Source organism: Staurois parvus, unplaced genomic scaffold (assembly GCF_062004578.1).
Source record: "Staurois parvus isolate SC_StPar_1 unplaced genomic scaffold, SC_StPar_1.0 ptg000564l, whole genome shotgun sequence".
In the NCBI taxonomy this organism is placed as follows: Eukaryota; Metazoa; Chordata; class Amphibia; order Anura; family Ranidae; genus Staurois; species Staurois parvus.
The window spans coordinates 8290612-8310386 of NW_028318360.1; the positions used below are offsets into that span (position 1 = coordinate 8290612).

Genomic DNA, 19775 nt, shown 5'->3' on the forward strand with positions numbered 1-19775 from the left:
ATACAGAGTTCCAAGATCCCTCAGTGTCTGTACTCACAAGGCCCAAGGACAGATTAGTAGCCCCCTTCCAATCTTTCAAGCACTGCCCTCCAGTGATACCAGATAGATCTTTATCAGACAGCTCCCCTCAGTCAGCTTTCTGAAGAACCATGATCACCCTTTTACTTCTGGCCCTCAGGTCACCTGAGACACATCTGAGTCCAGATGGCAGCAGGTGCCTAGGAAGGCAGCGTGCCTTCCCCCCCAGGCTGGTGCAATCCTCTCCAGGAAAGTCCCAGGTTTCGGGATGCCCAAAGAATAAATACTCTCTCCCAGCATCCTTCAGGGCTGTATTCCCTAGGATTGTCTAGTGTGGCATTAATATTCATACTGTGTTCTGCATGAGTTCCACCTCTACATCCAGAACCTTCCTAGGTTGCTTGGACACAGAGGAAGCCAGAGCCAGTACTAGCAGCACTTGAACACACTGAGCAAGAATTACTAAATAATTACAGCTCTACTACTATACTATATTCTACTTATCCTAGCACCTACACTATAATTCCAAAAGTCTTGGGACGCCTGCCTTTACAGGCACATGAACTTTAATGGCATCCCAGTCTCCGACCATAGGGTTTAATATTGAGTTGGCCCACCCTTTGCAGCTATAACAGCTTCTACTCTTCTGAGAAGGCTGTCCGCAAGGTTTAGGAGTGTCTATGGGAATGTTTGACCATTCTTCCAGAAGCACATTTGTGAGGTCAGGCACTGATGTCAGACAAGAAGGCCTGGCTCACAGTCTCTGCTCTAATTCATCCCAAAGGTGTTCTATTAGGTTGAGGTCAGGACTCTGTGCAGGCCAGTCAAGTTCCTCCACCCCAAACTTGCTCATCCATATCTTTATGGACCTTGCTTAGTGCACTGGTGCGCAGTCATGTTGGAACAGGAAGGGGCCATCCCCAGACTGTTCCCACAAAGCTGAGAACATGAAATTGTCCAAAATGTCTTGGTATGCTGACACCTTAAGAGTTCCCCTCACTGGAACTAAGGGGCCAAGCCCAACCCCTATACAATATAATAACACTTACCGTTGACTGTGGAATATTTAGTAGCAAGGAAATTTGTACTTACTGCACAGGTGGCAACCTATCACGGCACCACACTTGAATTCACTAAGCTCCTGAGAGCGACCCAATCTTTCACAAATGTTTGTAGAAGCAGTCTACATGCCTAGGTGCTTGATTTTATACACCTGTGGCCATGGATGTGATTGGAGCACCTGAATCCAATAATTTGGAGGGGTGTCCAAATACTTTTGGCAATATAGTGTATCTAAGAGGGTGCTAAATATATATGCAATGATTTGCAAATCTCATGAACCCATAGTTTATTCACTATAGAAAACATATCTAATGTTTAAACTGAGAAAATGTACCATTGTAAGAAAATATTAAGGTCATTTTGAAATTGATGGCATCAACATGTCTCAAAAAAGTTGGGCCAATGACATGTTTACCACAGTGTAGCATCTTCTCTTCTTTTAACTACATTCTGTAAGCAATTGGGAACTGAGGAGACCAGTTGATAGAAATTTTTTTGGAGAGGAATGTCTCATTCTTGCCTGATATAAGATCTTAATTGTTCAACAGTCCTGGGTCTTTTGTCATATTTTCATGTCAAGATGCACCAAATAGTTTCAATTGATTAAAGGTCTGGACTGCAGGCAGGCCAGTTAAGCACCTGGACTCTTTTACTACAAAGCTATGCTGTTATCATAGATGCAGTAGGTGTTTTAATATTGTCCTGCTGAAATATGGAAGGCTTTCCCTGAAAAAAACGTCATCTGAACAGGAGCATAAGCTGCTCTAAAAGCTGGATATATCTTTCAGCACTGATGGTGCCTTTCTCAGATGTGCAAGCTGCCCATTCCATACAAGTTGAGGCTTTTGAACTGAGCTCTGATAACAAGTTGGGAGGTCCCTCTCTCCTCTTTAGTCCGGAGGACATGGCACCCATGGTTGTCAAAAAGAATGTCATATTTTGATTTGTCTGACCATAGAACAGTTTTCCACTTTGCAACAGACCATTTTAGGTGAGCTTTGGCCCAGAGAAGACAGGTGTTTCTAGATCATGTTCAGATATGGCTTCTTCTTTGCATGATAAAGCTTTGCCTTGCATTTTGAACGGTGTTCATAGACAGGGATTTCTGGAAGAATTCCTGAGCCCATGCGGTGATGTCCATCATAGAATCATGTCTGTTTTTAATGCTGTATCATCTAAGGGCCTGGAGATCAAGGGCATCCATTCTTGCATATTGGGCTTGTCTCCAGATTCTCTGAACAACTGAACTTTTAATTTTTCCATCAGCTCATCCCTCACAGTTATTGCTTTTTGTACCACTTACCGCAGCTTTAGATTGTAAGCCCTTATGAGCAGGGCCGCCTTAACCCTCTTGTATTTCATTGTTTTGTAACTCTACTGTCTGTCATTATATTTTAAAGCGCTGTGTAAATAGTTGACGCTATATGAATCCTGTATTATAATAATAATTGTACGTGGAGGAACAATATTTAGAAATTTTGAAGTTTTTAGATGCAGCTTTTCTCAGTGGTGAATTTCTGCTCATCTTTACTTCTGAGATACTCTGACTCTATAAGATGCTCTTTTTATGTCCTGTCATGTTACTAACCTGTTGCCAATTAACCTAATTAGTTGCAAATGTTCTGTCACTTCTTCCTTGTTAGTACCACTTACTTTGCCGGCTTTTTCAATATATTATATTAGACTGCATGTGTTTGCCATCTTTTTGTTATGCTGTCCCAACTATTTTGAGACGTGTTGCTGCCATCAATTTCAAAATTTACTTATTTATTTGTTAAAATGGTACATTTTCTCAGTTTAAACATTTGATATGTTTTCTATTGTGAATAACATATGGGTTTATGATATTCGCAAATCATTGCATTATGTTTTCGTGTAAATTTTACACAGCATCCCTATTTTTTTGGAATTAGGGTTTTATGAACATTAGTAAAACAACTGGTATAGAGTTGACCCAAAATCATTATAGTTTCCCTTCAAAGGAAACTTGCACAACAGTAATATGGAACTGCCGCTGTTGATCTTCTAAAAAAAAATCTGGCTGCCAATATAGATCCCTGGCATTGAAACACCTTACAGGCAAATTTTTATAATTTGTTTCTGCTATCCTCAGTCTTTTATTTGGTAACCTGCTGTTGCCTTTTCCCATGATGAAAATTCCCATGGGTATGTTCTTTACAGAACTGAAGCAAATCTGCTTGCAGCATCCATGTCTGTGCGGTCTGAGATTCCTGTGTTAGTGACAGCCAGTAAAATGGAAGGTGTGATCCAGGGATTCACTCAAGGCTGCTGACGGCAAACATCAGCCAGCCAAATGGGCATTCATTTCTGGATGAAGGATAGAAGAAACATGGTACGGCGGTTGCTGATGACGAAAAAGGGATTTTACTTGACCTTTCATTTATTGGAGGGAGATCTTGAAACGTATTTTTTTTTGGAAAGTACCAAAGCAGGTGCAGCTTTTCTTTTACATTTTAATCCAGCTATACAGCTGTTAAAGTGTTACTAAACCCACAACAGTAAAATAAGTCTGTATATGCAGTAAAGCATGCTTGTTATACTCACTGTGGAACTTAGGGGTTAATATTCTTCATTTTGTAAAAAGGATGTTTGATCCTGTCTTCTCTGATCCCCCCCTTCCACGTTTCCCCATTTCATCTCCTGATAGAACAAAGCCTTGTGGACAATCTGCACATACTCAGTTTGCTGTGTGCTGCTAGAGAGTTTTTTCTTTTTCTTGGGAGGGTGCATGTGATCAGCACAGGGCCAATCAGTCCAGACCGAGGGTCCGGGTTATGCAATCTCACAGGGCAGCGAGAAGAGAATGAAAACTCCTCCTACAAGCTTTAACCAGTGCTCAGCTGGACACTGATAGAAGTCACAAGACTGCTCTAATTGCTGATGAGAAAAGATATTTAGTTTATATTTACTCAAATAATTGCATTTCCATGTTGTGTGTGCTGTGGAAGACCAGATATAGTGAATGCAGGGTCCTGGGTTTAGTAACACTTTTTTAAAGAATAGTGGTACATTGAAGTGGTTGTAAACCTTTACATATACTCAGTAAAGTAATTGACCTCAGGTGATACACAGAGATGAAAAACATCCCCCTGCTGAATTTATAAAGCTTGCAGAGCTGTCAAGAAAAGATGGCAGAGAGCTGAAGTTACACTCTGCAGAGCTCAGTGAGGAGAGCTCTGAGAGCTGATTGGAAGGAGGAACACACCCCTTCACAGGAGCAGTGCTGAGGCTGTCAATCTGTCCCTCTCCTGTCACCATTTTTCTCTTGGTGTCAGGAAAACTTGTCGAAAGTTACTCATGGTGATCGCAGAGGAATGAGGCAGCAGACAGAAATTACACTTAGGTCTCTAAATTGAGAATACACACTATAGAGGGATATGCTTTGTTCATATTTCATGTCTGAGGTTTACAACCACTTTAAGTACTGTTACCACTTAAAGCAGAGCTTCCAAAAGGGGAAGTTCTGCTTTAAAGACTGGTCCCCTGCTCCCCATTAAGGATTGGCACCTTTGGGCAGCGGGTTTCCTAAATTGACAGGTACCCGCTCCCACTTCCACTGCGATCGCCTAGGCCAGTGGTGGGCAACCTTTTTTTTCAACTGAGCCAAATCTCGCCAAAACCACGATTAAAATTTATTTTGAGAGCCACATTTTTAAAACTGAAAATACATCCCCCATATAGTAATTCATCCCCCATATAGTAATTCACCCCCCATAGTAATTCATCCCCCATATAGTAATTCATCCCCCATAGTAATTCATCCCCCATATAGTAATTCATCCCCCATATAGTAATTCATCCCCCATAGTAATTCATCCCCCATAGTAATTTATCCCCCATATAGTAATTCATCCCCCATATAGTAATTCATCCCCCCTATAGTAATTCATTCCCCATATTGTGTCAATTCACTTACCTTTGCTCCGCGCGTTCCTCTCGCCGTGTTCCCGCGCCGTTCCGGTCTTCAGGGCGGACTGTGAGAGGAGAGGAGTTCATCACGCTGCCCCGCCTACATCCTGACAGCCAATGTTTGCCACGCTCCGCGGGCCGGATTAAAAGGTCCGCCGGGCCGTAGTTTGCCCATTGCTGGGCTAGCTGCAGAGTCCTGACTTTTGGGGCGGCCGCCCCAGAGGAGGGAGGGGAGCGGGCGCCCGGCACACAGAAGAGCCGCATTAAAGTGTGTAAAGAGCCGCATGTGGCTCGCGAGCCGCGGCTTGCCGACCACTGGCCTAGGCGATCGGAAGCGGAAGTTGTCCTCCTACCCTCCCTCCCCGTAGTCTTCTGGGACACATGACAGGTCCCATTAGACTACGGAGCCATTCAGGGAGCGCAGCGCTACTCGCGTATGCACAGTGGGCACCCGGCTGTGAAGCCGCAAGCTGTCATAGCCGGGTGTCCACACTGAAGATGTCTGCTTCTGGAACACCAGACGGTCAGGGGGGGGGGGGGGGGGGGTTGGAGGGTAAATCTGTTGTTTCTTTTCAAAAGAACAGGCTGTCCTACAAATGTAGCAATTTACAGGGATTAGACAAGCCATGTAACACTGGCAAGGGTGCTTACAATGATCAACTTTTATTTATTTATGAAACAATTATTCTGCTAAAGCATTAGTACTGCCTGGACCTTGCAGAAGGGGTACACCCGGAAAGCTTGTCCTAAAAAAATTGTATGTTAGTTCAAATAATAAAGTATCACGGACAGTACTCAATTGTTTCTGTCACAAGTACACTAATACGGCTACAATCACCTCAAGCATTTATTTATGAAAATATATAACAAAAAACATGCAGTCCTATATGGTGTTAAAAGTCCATCAATTGTATACAAAAGTCCGTGCTCAAATAAACTCCTAAGTGAGTAAAACCAAACCATGAAAAGGGACAGAGAAACCCACATTCAGTGAAGTAAAAAAGGAGGAAAATGACACTTCTAAGATCCTGGTGAAAACGACAGATATATAAGAACTCTTAGCAGAACTATTAGGCTTTTATATTAAAAAGCCAACAGTGCTTTAGGGGTTAACCCCAAATGATTCCCCGGTGTGTAGCGCAGAGATGGTTCTGTCCATGGCTCCGCTCCATGTCTGTATTTCCACGTTCATGCGGCCAAGGAAACTGTGAGCGCTGCGATTGGCTGAAATAATCTAACACGCGGTATTCATGGGAGTTGTAGTCCCGGCCAGCCCCAGTCCACCTAATATGAGCTATTCCCAGAAAGCCCAACTGAGAATGAAAGCAACATCGGCGCCAGCACTGTACAGCCCTGCGAACACTAGAGGCCGAGCACACAGCAAGCCGGGGACTGCAGAGACCATTAGGCAGTGAGGAGACTTTAAATCACCTCCTCACCATTTGCTTTAACATCTTGATTGCCACACTAGAATGCTGAAACCGCATGCATTGCATGTGGGTGCGGACAGGGCCGGATCTAGCCGGGTGCAGTAAAAAAGTCAGGGGGCATAATGTCAGTAGTGTGACAGGGATGCATGGAACCAATATTCCCTGTTCACTCTCACACTTCTGTACCATGGAGTCATAACCTGGAAGTATCATCTGCCAGGCAGTGAAGAGGTGGTGCAGGAGTGAACTGAGAATGCTGACATTAGTTTAGGGTGATTTAACAGAACCTGTGCTGCCTTATATCAGGTGTCACTAACAGTCCCTCCTTATATCAGGAGTTCTTCCCAGAGTTCCTCCTTACATCAAGGCTCCTATAAGAGATCCTCGTTACATCAGGTGTCCTCACCAGAGTGCCCTTTACATAAAATGTCAACCTCAGAGTGTCCCTTACATCAATTGCCTCATGCCCCCTTGCATCAATTGCCTCCCTCAGAGTGTCCCCTTTACATCAACTGTCCACATCAGAGTTCTCCTGTACATCAATTGCCCCATCAGAGTGCCCCTTACATCAATTGCCTCCCTCAGAGTATCCCCTTTACATCAACTGTCCCCATCAGAGTTCTCCTGTACATCAGTTGCCCCATCAGAGTGCTCCCTTACATCAGTTGCCCCATCAGAGTGCCCCCTTACATCAGTTGCCCCATCAGAGTGCTCCTTTACATCAATTTCCCCATCAGAGTGCCCCCTTACATCAATTGCCCCATCAGAATACCCCCTTACATCAGTTGCCTCATCAGAATGCCCCCTTACATCAATTGCCTCATCAGAATGTCCCCTTACATCAGTTGCCTCATCAGAATGCCCCCTTACATCAATTGCCTCATCAGAATGTCCCCTTACATCAATTGCCTCATCAGAATACCCCCTTACATCAATTGCTTCCCTAAGAGTGTCCCCTTTACATCAACTGTCATCATCAGAGTTCTCCCTTACATTAATTTCCCCATCAGAGTGCCCCTTACATCAATTGCCCCATCAGAGTGCCCCTTAAATCAATTTCCCCATCAGAGTGCCCCTTTACATCAATTGCCTCATCAGAGTGCCCCCTTACATCAGGTGCCCCCCTCAAGAGTGTCCCCTTTACATCACCTGTCCCCATCAGAGTTCTCCCTTACATCAATTGCCTCATCAGAATACCCCCTTACATCAATTGCCTCATCAGAATACCCCCTTACATCAATTGCCTCATCAGAATACCCCCTTACATCAATTGCCTCCCTCAGAGTGTCCCCTTTACATCAACTGTCCCCATCAGAGTTCTCCCTTACATCAATTGCCCCATCAGAGTGCCCCCTTACATCAGTTGCCTCATCAGAGTGCCCCCTTACATCAGTTGCCTCATCAGAGTGACCCCTTACATCAGTTGCCCCCCTCAAGAGTGTCCTCTTTACATCAACTGTCCCCATCAGAGTTCTCCCTTACATTCGTTGCCCCCCCTCAGAGTGCCCCCTTACTTCAAATGTCCCCATCAGGTTTCAGGAATTTGTGGACAAGACAGGTATACTTTAAACAATACCTATTATTTTGGTGAAATGATGCTGTGCTTCAAGCAGCCAAGCACATGTAAAAGAATTAGCCCTTATGCACACAGGGTGTTTTTGCAGCCACTTTTAGAGGCACCAGACGTTGTTTTTTATTGCTTCCAAATGGCCCTCCATGTTATCCTATGTGTCTATGCACACATAGACGTTTAGAAGCTTTTAGTAGCAGTTAAAAAAAAACCCAGGGCCAGTATGTTTTTGGCAGAAAAATTGCTGACCACTCCTAAACTCTACTAAAGTCTCCCAAACTCTGCTAAACGCCAGGGGTCTGTGTGTGGGGGGCTTATTGGAATCTGGAAGGCCCCTCTTTAACAAGGGGGCGTCCAGATCCTGGAATCCCCCCATATGAATGAACATGGGGTACATAATACCCCTCCTCATTCACCAAAAAAGTGTAAAAAGTAAATAAAAACACAACACAAGTTTTTGACAAATCCTTTATTAAAAAATAAAAAAAAATTGTCCCTCGGTGTAGACGCCACCTCCGACCCGGAAAAAAAACGCTGCGGTCCCGACAAAGGCTCCCGCCTTCTGTTAGCTCCTAAAGCAATTCTAAAGGCTTTTTTTTTAATAAAAAATAACAAACTTGTCTATACTTACCTGCTGTGGGCAGTGGTTTTGCACAGAGCAGCCTGGATCCTCCTCTTATCATTTCCCCCTCTGGCACTCCTGGCTCCTCCCTCCTGTCGGCTTGCTATGGGGGCACCCGCTGCTCTGTGTGTCCATTCACATACAGAACCCCCCTCTCTCTCTTCTCATTGGATTACTGGCTTTGATTGACAGCAATGGCTCCCGCTTCTGTCTCAGCCAATGAGGAGAGGGAGTCCTGGGCTAGCTGAGACTCCAGTGCACATCGCTGGATCAAGAGGGGTTTTAGGTGAGCATTAGAGGGGCTGGGGGGGATGCTGCACACAGAAGGTTTTTTACCTTCATGCATAGAATGCATGAAGGTAAAAAACCTTGAGCCTTTACAACCACTTTAAATAACCAATGGGTGGGGCCATCCAGTGATGTCTGAGGGAGACCCCTGTGACATCACCAACCTAGCATGCCCTGGGTCAGGGACGTCACAGGGGGTCGGGGTCTCTCTCCTTCTTTTGGGAACCAAAGTTATTTTTTTTCCCTTTTTTCAGGTCGATGGGTGGTGTGATTGATGAATGAACTATACTGGGGGACATTTTTTTTTTTATTAATAAAGAACTTGTCAAAAACCTGCGTTGTGTTTTTATTCACTTTATACACTTTTTTTTGGTGAATGAGTGGGGGGGGGGGAAATCTGGGGGCCCCCATGTGGCCTGGCATGGTTCAGGAGGGGGAGGCTAATTGCTGCCCCCCCCTTTCCTGACCTGCTAGGCTGCATGCTCGGATACTGGTCTGGTATGAATTTTGGGGGGGGGGGGTGTTTTGGCGTGGGGTTTCCCTTAAAATCCATTCCAGACCCGAAGGGCCTGATATGGATTGGGAGGGGGTCTCTCACGCCATTTTTTTCACTTTTTTTTTTTTTTTTTTTTATTGCCAGCAATATGTTTTGTTTTTTACTTTTTTTTTTTTACATGACTCATCTGTTGTTAAGGATGGGGCGGCTGGCTCTCCGATCCTCTCCTTAACTACGGCCCCGCTTCTTAATGCTGAAGCTACTAAACTAGCGTACACACTAGGCTAAGCACTGCTAAACACCGGCAAGAAACGCTAAAACATTGGTGTTTTTAAGCAGTTTTTAGCTTCTCTAGTGTGCTTGAGACCTTAAAGTTAGACCCTTTATTTGGGGTAGCTATTCCTTCTCAGCAAGTCATATCTGAGTATATTGAACTCTTGGATACAACTTCAGCCAGTAAAATGCAAATAGGAGCTTCCAGTAATCTGCCCTGAATGTACTGGTATTCTTCATGCTATAGTGATTGAAGTTGGCACCGACACGGAGTGAGTTATGGTGTCACATCTTGGACTATACGTAAGAATGGCACCATTAGTTTTATTTAGTGATTTAGTTCATTGCAGTATCTAATTGTCCTATTAGCGCAGTGTGTTCTTGTTTAATGTATTTATTTAGCATTAATGCTGAATTGCTTGGGGTTTCCCACCTCTGGATCTTTTCCTTTTTCTTAATCCGCCTTTATTTGAACAATAACAGAGCCTTGCTGGAAACATGGACTTTTCCATGACAAGCTCCCATGCAATGAAACATTGTTAGACAGCATGAAAGAACAGCTAGTACAATCGTAAATTGATTCCATCTGTGTTGACATTGGCCATAGACAGCGGCTCAGCCCTGCCCTATAGTTACCATTGCTGTAAAGGTATCTGATTCAGACATGAGCCATTTGTGTTTCATTTCCCTCTTTCCTTGCTTTCTGTTTTCCTTCCACCTGGGAGAAAACAAGGAGGGATTGACTTAAAATATTGCTTTACAAATCCTTCTTGATTTGTCTTTTCTGGTTCAGCAGTCTACACAGGCTTCAGTTTGATTTATACAATGTGTATTGTTTTATCATATGAAGTATTGTTCCTCAAAAATATTAGAAAAGCACTAGGAAGGGTCAGCTTGAAACCTCATGTCTTTTTCTACACTGATTTATAAGGCAGTCTATCTCAACCTTTTTTAATACAGGGTAACCCTTGAAATAATTGTCTTGGGTAACCCCTGCTAAATTATTACATCTCTAAACTCATGGCCAGGGGTGGACTGACAACTCATTGGGCCCACGGGCAATAGGAGATTGTGGGGCCTCATGTGTCCCCACCCACACTCAAGCCACACCTACACAAAGCTCCACCTACATATTGCACTGCATACATTACGTGCATTTGTGGGAGCCATCCTCTACATTATTATTATTATACAGGATTTATATAGCACCAACAGTTTGCGCAGCGCTTTGCAAAATGAAGGTAGACATTACAGTTGCAATACAATTTGGTACAAGAGTATTGCATCCCAGCTGCACAGAAGGGCCCATCAGCAAACTGCAGAAGCTGTTGCGCCTTCATGTTCAGGAATGAGCCAATGCCCATTTCTTGTCTGCAGCTTAGGCTCACAGAGATTCCCCTTGCCATTGCTGGGAAGCCACCAAAGACGTGACAGGTTCAAGGGTAGCGACCATCTGTTAACCTGTCAGGTGCCCATAGGCCTCCCAACCATGCCTCCAGGAATCTCTGTGAGCCTGATCATTTGGTTATTATAACTCCGCTGCATAGATGGGGCATTTAAATATCCACTGCAGCATAGCCTGCATGGAAGGTCCTGGCTCCCTTCCGTAGAAGCCAATGGGCACTTTCAGGTTTAAAGATGGCCAACATGCAGCATCTATCTTTCTGATGCAACCAGGGGCGTTTTATGAAACCAGTGGGCCTGTGTACAAGATCAAAACTTGGGCCCTAATACTAGATTAAAATAGTGTGGTGCACGCAGCTGCTTTTACAATCATTTTAATTGCTTTGTTTGGGCATTCAGCTCCCACTCAGCTCCTTTCTGATAGGGTTGCCAACTTCTCCACAACTTTTTTTTTTTTTTTTTTTTTTTTACATGGAAAGTTTACTGACAGAGTGCAATTCTTACTGAGATTCTGAATTATGACAGAATTTCCTGTTACATATTAAAGAGGTGAAGAGTGGGGTGGAGGGATAGAGACAGAAGAGGAGAGGGGGAAGAGAGATAGGAATAGGAGGGAGAGAGAGAGGGATGGGGGAGATGGAAAAGTAGGAGAGAGATGGAGAAAGGGGAGGGTCGGAAGAAGGGGGGGGAAGGGGGGAGAGATAAAGTGGGAGGTGAGAGAGGGGTGTGTGAGAGCATGGGGTTGAGGGGGTATGATAGAGAGGGGTTAAAAGAGAAAGAGGTGGTGACTAAGAGAGAGGGGGTAAGGGGGTAAGATGCAGAGGGGGTGAAAGAGAAAGAGGGAGTGAGGGAGAGGGGTAAAGAAGAGAGATGGGGGGTAAGAGAGAGGAGGGGTGACAGATGTGAGAGGGGGATGAGAGAGAGAAGGGGGATGATAGAGAGAGGGGGTTGAGAAAGAGAGGGAAGGTGAGAGAGAGAGGGGAGGTGAGAGAGAAGGGGGAAGAGAGAAAGAGGGAAAGAGAGGAGAAAAAGAGGAGGATGAGACAGAGGGGGGAAAGGGGGGGGGTGAGAGAGAGGGAGGTAAGAGAGGGAGGGGGGTGAGAGGGGAGTAGGAGAGATGGGGGTAAGTGAGAGAGAGGAGGAGAGAGGGGGCACGAGAGAGAAAGAGAGAGAGGGGTAAGAGAGAGGGTAAGGAGGGTGTAAGAGAGAGGAATGGTGGGGGCAAGAGAGGGGGAGTCAGAGAGAGTGAGGCAAGAGAGAGGAATGGTGGGGGTGAGAGAGAGGGGAGGTGAGAGGGGTTGGGTAAGAGAGAGGGAGGAAGAGAGAGAGGAGGTGGGGGGGGGGAGAGGGGCTGAGAGAGTGAAAGAGAGGAGAATGAGAAAGGTGAGAGAGATGGGGGCAAGAGAGAGGGGGTGAGAAAGAGAGAGGGGAGTGAGAGAGGAATGGTGTGGGTGAGAATGAGAGAAAAAGACGGGCAAGAAAGAAGGGGAAGCAAGAAAGAGAAGGGGGTGAGAGAGAGGGGAGGATGAGAGAGAGGGGGGGTGAAAGATAGTGAGGGGGGTGAGAGCGAGGAGAGGGAAAGAGAGAGAGAAGAGGGGTGTGGCAGGGTGAGAGAAAGGGACAGAGGTGGGGGGGGGGTGAGGGGGATGTCCAGTATGTCTGCTACTCACATGACCCCAGGTCGCTCTCACCTAGTCTCAGGCAGGATCTAGAGCTGCTGTGGTAAATCTGCCGCCTTCATCACCCCTTTCACAGCAGGGCTGCAGAGCCAGAGCAGTGAGTGATCCTGGAGGCTGTGCTGTAAAGGAGGGGGCGGTGCTTGCCATGCACAGCTTTCCCGGAGGGGGTGTTCCCTGTTCTGCGGCTGGACATGGGCTCTCTGTGCTGTCTGCTCTCGGCTGTCTCTGTTCTGTCCTCAGGTTAGGGGATCTGTGTGTGTGTGGGGACCTTCACGTCACTGATCTATGGGGACTTAAAGGAAGCTGCTGAGGAGAGCACCCTGTACACAGACAGCTATACGACTAATGCTCAGAAACAAGTAGAGGGGCAGTGACAGAGCCCCTCATGGGGCCCCCTACTGGCCCAGGCCCTCTGGCAGTGCTCGAGTGCCCGTATGGTCAGTCCGCGTCTGCTCATGGCACATTTGCGTGGTCAGTAATTTGTAAATATAATAACTCATTAATGAATGTGCTGTATCTTGCATATTTCACCCACCCCTGCTCTATATGTAGTAATGATCATGAAATGAAACAAAATAATTATACATAGTAACATAGTTAGGTCGTTTAAAAAATAGACACACATCTATCTAGTTCAACCATTAAAGGAGGGGATAGCCATATGTTATAGCCACAAATAAAACCCCAATGGTGAAAATTGTAGTGCCCCTTATGTAGGTGGTCAGTGGAAAAGTGGCTTCTTATACTGGTATTGGCTGTGGTGTCCCATTACATTGGTGGCCAAAAGGAGAAGGACCCATTATATTAATGGTCAGGAGTAGGACACTCTCACATTGTTGACCAGTGGGAAAAAAAAAAATTGATATCGGTGGTTACTCTCAGCTTGAAACTCTTCAATGCTCAATGAACTCATGGCAGCCTCCAAAGGAGCTCCAGGGTCCACAGAACCCTGATTGAGAAACCGTGTTGTAGTCCGTGTAGTGGTCAATGGTAGAAGGACCTCTTATATAAATGGTCAGCGGGATTAGGACACTCTTACAATTTTGGCCAGTGAGAAAAAAAATATAATTGATATTGATGGTTAATGGGAGCTAGAAGCTCTTTAGTGTTTAAGGCACCTTTAGCAACCTTGGAAGCAACATCAATGTTCCACAGAACCTCGGATGAGAAACCCTGTTGTAAGGAGCATGGGGGAGATAATCAACTATGGGCTAAAAGTGAACAGAGTAGTTGGACAGATTGGGGTAGGCAGTTCCATAGGATGGCAGAAGTTCGGAAACAGCAAGAAAATGGGAGGAGGTGACAAGGGAGCTAGAGAGCAGGAGGTCTTGGAAGGAATGAAGAGAACAATTTGGTTGGTATTTTGAGACTACGTAGCTGGGGCCAAGTTGTGGATGGCTAAGTTATTGTTAAAGCGGAGTTCCAGTTGAATAAAAACAAAAAAAAATAAGTTGCATGTCATTTTTAACTATAATTTTTTTTTTAGCCTCCAGACAATGGGCCTCCGCCGTTACCAACATCATCACTTCCAGAGGGGTATTATGAAGAAGCTGTACCACTCAGTCCCGGAAAAGCTCCGGAGTACATCACAGCCAGTGAGTTGTCAGTTCCAATTAAAATGGATTCAAACTAAAATATACAATAAAGTGTTACTAAACCCCCGACCCTGCATTCGCTATATCTGGTCTCCCACAATACACAGAATATGGAAATGCAATTATTTTAGTAAAAACAAACTGCTAAATACCTTTTCTCATCAGCAAGTAGAGCAGGCTTGTGACTTTTATCAGTATCTAGCAGAGCACTGGGTAAAGCTTGTAGGAAGATTTTTCTCTAGGAGGATGCAGAACCCCTGACCTCTGTCTGGACATTGCTGATTGGCCCTGTGCTGATCACATGCACTCTCCCAAGAAAGAAAAACCTCTTTTGCAATACACATTAAACTGAGCATGTGCAGAGTGTCTCCACACAATATATCTTATCAGGAGAGAAAAGGGAGGCACTGGAAGAAGGGAGGGATCAGAGAGGTCAGGATCAAGCAGCATTTTTACAGTATGGAGAATTAACCCCTTAGGTTCCACAGTAAGTATAACAAGCACGCTTTACTGTATATACAGACTGATTTTACTGTTGTGGGTTTAGTAACACTTTAACTTGTTGGGAAGATCAATGTTCTGCATTAACCAGAAACACGCCAGTCAGTTTCAACAGTTTAGTGCACTCAAGGCAGAACAAGATAGCATCTGATTGGCTGATATAGTTTTTCCATTATGTATTCCTGTTGCACTGTGTTTCTCATACTTTTATCTGATGTGTCTCCACCAGCAATTTTCCTGCTTTAGCACTACCTGTTTCTGTTCAGAAGGGGGGGGGGGGGTGTAATTCCTTCCTTGTCTAGGGTGTAGATCTGTATCTCTGTCTAGCTCACAGTTGTCCCTCCACAGACCACATCTACTTCCCAATGGCATTTGGAGCCCTCAGAAGTGGATACTTTGATCTTTGGTTTCAATGACCATAGTGTCATAAATGATGTTCACGCCAGAGTAATCAGTTGATGTGTAGCTATATAGGCTGTTAAATACCCTTTTCAGTTAAGTGAAATGGAAAAATGCCAACTGCAACTTCAAAAATGGAGCAGGGAGGATTTTTGTCTGGTTTTGTATGGGTGTAATATGGCCAGTTTATTGAATCCTAACATGTACATTATCTCACAGAAGTGAGTACACTCCTCACATTTTTGTAAATATTTTATTCTATCTTTTCATGTGACAACACTGAAGAAATGACATTTTGCTACATTGTAAAGTAGTGAGTGTACAGCTTGTATAACAGTGTAAATTTGCTGTCCTCTAAAAATAACTCAACACACAGCCACCAATGTCCAAACCGCTGGCAACAAAAGTGAGTACACCCCTAAGTGAAAATGTCCAAATTGGGCCCAAAGTGTCAGTATTTGTGTGACCACCATTATTTTCCAGCACTAACTTTACCCTCTTGGTCATGGAGTTCACCAGAGCTTCACAGGTTGCCACTGCAGTCCTCTTCCACTCCTCCATGACGACATCACTGAGCTGGTGGATGTTAGAGACCTTGTGCTCCTCCACCTTCCTTTTGAGGATGCCCCACAGATGCTCAATAGGGTTTAGGTCTGGAGACATGCTTGGCCAGTCCATCACCTTTACCCTCAGCTTCTTTAGCAAGGCAGTGGTCATCTTGGAGGTGTGTTTGGGGTTGTTATCATGTTGGAATACTGCCCTGCGTTCCAGTCTCCGAAGGGAGGGGATCATGCTCTGCTTCAGTATGTCACAGGACATGTTGGCATTCATGGTTCCCTCAATGAACTGTAGCTCCCCAGTTATTATTATTATTATTATTATTATTATACAGGATTTATATAGCGCCAACAGTTTGCTCAGTGCTTTACAATATAACGGGAGACAATACAGCAACAATACGGTTCAATACAAGAGGGAAAGGAGGGCCCTGCTCCTTGGAGCCGGCAGTACTCATGCAGCCCCAGACCATGATACTCCTACCACCATAGTTGACTGTAGGCAAGACACACTTGTCTTTGTACTCCTCACCTGGTTGCCGTCACACATTCTTGACACCATCTGAACCAAATAAGTTTATCTTGGTCTCATCAGACCACAGGACATGGTTCCAGTAATCCATGTCCTTAGACTGCTTGTCTTCAGCAAACTGTTTGCGGGCTTTCTTGTGCATCATCTTAGAAGAGGCTTCCTTCTGGGATGACAGCCATGCAGACCAGTTTGATGTAGTGTGTGGCATTTGGTCTGAGCACTGACAGGCTGACCCCCCACCCTTTCAACCTCTGCAGCAATGCTGGCAGCACTCATACGTCTATATCCCAAAGACAGCCTCTGGATAGGACGCTGAGCACATGCACTCAACGTCTTTGGTTGACCATGGCGAGGTCTGTTCTGAGTGGAACCTATCCTATTAAACCGCTGTATGGTCTTGGCCACCATGCTGCAGCTCAGTTTCAGGGTCTTGGCAATCTTCTTATAGCCTAGGCCATCTTTATGTAGAGCAACAATTCTGTTTTTCAGATCCTCAGAGAGTTCTTTGCCATGAGGTGCCATGTTGAACTTCCAGTGACCAGTATGAGAGAGTGAGAGCAATAAGACCAAATTTAACACACTGCTCCCCATTCACACCTGAGACCTTGTAACACTAACGAGTCAAATGACACAGGAGAGGGAAAATGGCTAATTGGGCCCAATTTGGACATTTTCACTTAGGGGTGTACTCACTTTTGTTGCCAGCGGTTTAGACATTAATGGCTGTGTGTTGCGTTATTTTGAGGGGACAGCAAATTTACACTGTTATACAAGCTGTACACTCATTACGTCACATTGTAGCAAAGTGTCATTTCTTCAGTGTTGTCACATGAAAAGATAGAATAAAATATTTACAAAAATGTGAGGGGTGTACTCACTTCTGTGAGATACTATACATGTAAGGATTCAATAAACTGTACATAGATTTTTCTCTGTGCTGTATGACTCAGAAAAATGGATTCAAATACAACTGGTGTGAATGCGCCTGCATTGCTTTTCAGTTATCACATGTTCAGCCTCAGTGATTCCACTATAGGGGTCATCCTGACTTGTGTCTTGGTGGGCTCAGGACCTGTTTTATAGGCCAGCTACACCCCAAACTGGTTATATGTTTAAGCATGATTACTGGCTTGTTGAATTACATACCAGCTATTATATACCATTAAAGGTACATAGGGTTTTTTTTTTTACTAAAGGCAAATAGACGGTGCGCTTTGCAAAGTGTAGTTGCACTGTGCAAGAGCAGTTGCTCCAGAAAATGAGCAGAAGCTCTGTTGACTTCCAGCATCTAATCATGTGCAAACAAAATGCTGTTTTTTCCTTTCACAGTCTATTTGCCTTTAGTGAATCAAGCCCAGAGTGTCAAGATATCTGCCCCACAATTCCCATTTACTTGCAACTGCCAAATCCATTACAAAGCAAGGTGGTGTCACACTCCCCCAATGAAAGTTTAAACAAATAATTGGAGAATCTAATTGCAAGATAGTGACAACCTTTGTTATTGCATTGTGGGAGACAGAACATACTTTAGGTAAAATTAATCTTGTGGATAATAATACAGTGGCTGAATGGTTAGCACTTCTGCCTGGCAGTACTAGGTTCGTTAGTTCAAATCCCAGCCACGGCACCTCCTGCCTGGAGTTTGCATGTCCTTCCTGTGACTGCATGGGTTTCCTCCGTGTACTCTGGTTTCCTCCCACGCTCCAAAGACATGCTGGTAGGTTAATTGGCTCCTGTCTAAATTGGCCCTAGTATGTGTATGTATGAATGTGAGTTAGGGACCTTAGATTGTACACCCCTTGAGAGTTAGGGACTGTTGCGAATGTACAATATATATGTAAAGCTCTGCGTAAATTGACGGCGCTATGTAAGTACCTGAAATAAATATAATATAAATTATTTGCCCCATTGATGCCCATTAAAATGCTGCAAGAATGTTAAAAGGATGAGAGAGCCACAAAGTTTGAATAAGACAAGTAAGAATTTTATTCATCCGCACACATAAGCAAAAATCCAATGTGTTTTGGGGGCTCAGAACTCCCCTTTCTATGGGGCTTGTATGTTGGCATTGGGTTTGAGTGTGTACTGGATAGCTGTTAAAGCACAAAACGAATAGCACCAGGAATTGTGTGGCCAGATTGTCATTTGCTGCTTATCCTATGTGATAAGGCCAGTGCTGGAAGTGTCTGCTCAGTACATCAACATGATCACACTTCCAAATTGAATGATAATATTTGCATCTTACTGTGTCACCTACATTTGAAAAAGCCCTATGCTGAGCAGATCTAAAGAGAATTGTAATTTAATTCCTTCACTCATTCCTGGAAATCCTGCCAGTTTAACGTATTTGTGAACCCAGTAGTTTTAATGGCCGGAATAAGACAGGACACCCAAATGCCGAGATTGCTTAAACTGAAAAAAATGTGTACCTTTTTTATTCTTTGATCCTGTGGTCGCATGGCCATACAGCTTTCGTGGTGTCCTCTTTCCACATAGCAGGGGGTGTATCTACAGCAAAGAGGTGGGCATAGTTTGACACCAAAAATTACTGGAATTTCGATGACAATGCATGTAGTATGAAACTGGCCAGATTTCGATCTGGAGGTGATCCAATGCAGTTATAATTCAAGAACAAGGCAATTTTGACTTGTGTCCTGTTGTTTTAGTTCACCGGAGCACTGCATTGGTGTGCCCTGAAAAAGTAAAACATATTTCATTTTGGGGGCCATGTTTCGATTTGTACTATATAGCACTGCAGTGGCCATAACAATAACATTGAGAACTTTAAAGAGTTAACAATGCATTGCAGTGCACTGCGACGTAAATGGCCTCTGAGATGAATATTGGAGCCTCTCAGGCAGGCTGAGTCAGTTTTAAACTTTGTATGTTTTTGTTTGGAATATTCCTTTAATTTTAATCTTTGGAGGCAGTATTTTAGAAGGAACATTGGAGACGAAAAAAGTAGGTTAATGCTGGCAGCTACAGAGCCCCTTTGACCTCAGTTCTTGACAGCATTAATGCAATCCAGGACTGGAGTGGCTATTCTCTCCTCCCTGTGATGTTTTTGGCGTCTCTCCTTCTAATTCTCCTGGGGCTTAGTAAAAAAGATTGCGCAGCTTGTTCTACCACAGTGAAGCCTGGTCTTTTCTCCGCCAGAATACCATACTGATTAAAAAAAAAAAGATGATTTTTTTTTGTCATTTTCTTAATGTTGTTGTTAAACAAATTGTCCCCTGAAAGAAAGAGAAAATCTATAGCACATAGGCGAGGAACCAGAACATGATTTAGATTTTGCAGTTTATTTTTTGGCGTAAGACAAATGATTGGGTCATTCTTCTAGAAAGCAAACAGAGAAATATATGAGTGCTTTCTCTCCACAGGCCTAGAACATTATTCACAGTAGGGTACCAGCCTGGATG

The 19775-nt window shown here is 44.3% G+C and overlaps 1 protein-coding gene across 2 annotated transcripts in view; it reads left to right on the forward strand.

The window, feature by feature from the left end:
* The window catches only part of AFAP1 (actin filament associated protein 1), a 228393-nt gene that overhangs the window by 97862 nt on the left and 110756 nt on the right, over nt 1-19775 (forward strand). For both annotated transcript variants that reach the window (XM_089691578.1, XM_089691579.1), the window contains exon 4: nt 14259-14367. In XM_089691578.1, the coding sequence (XP_089547704.1) occupies nt 14259-14367 (109 nt within the window). The remainder of the gene's footprint in view (nt 1-14258; nt 14368-19775) is intronic.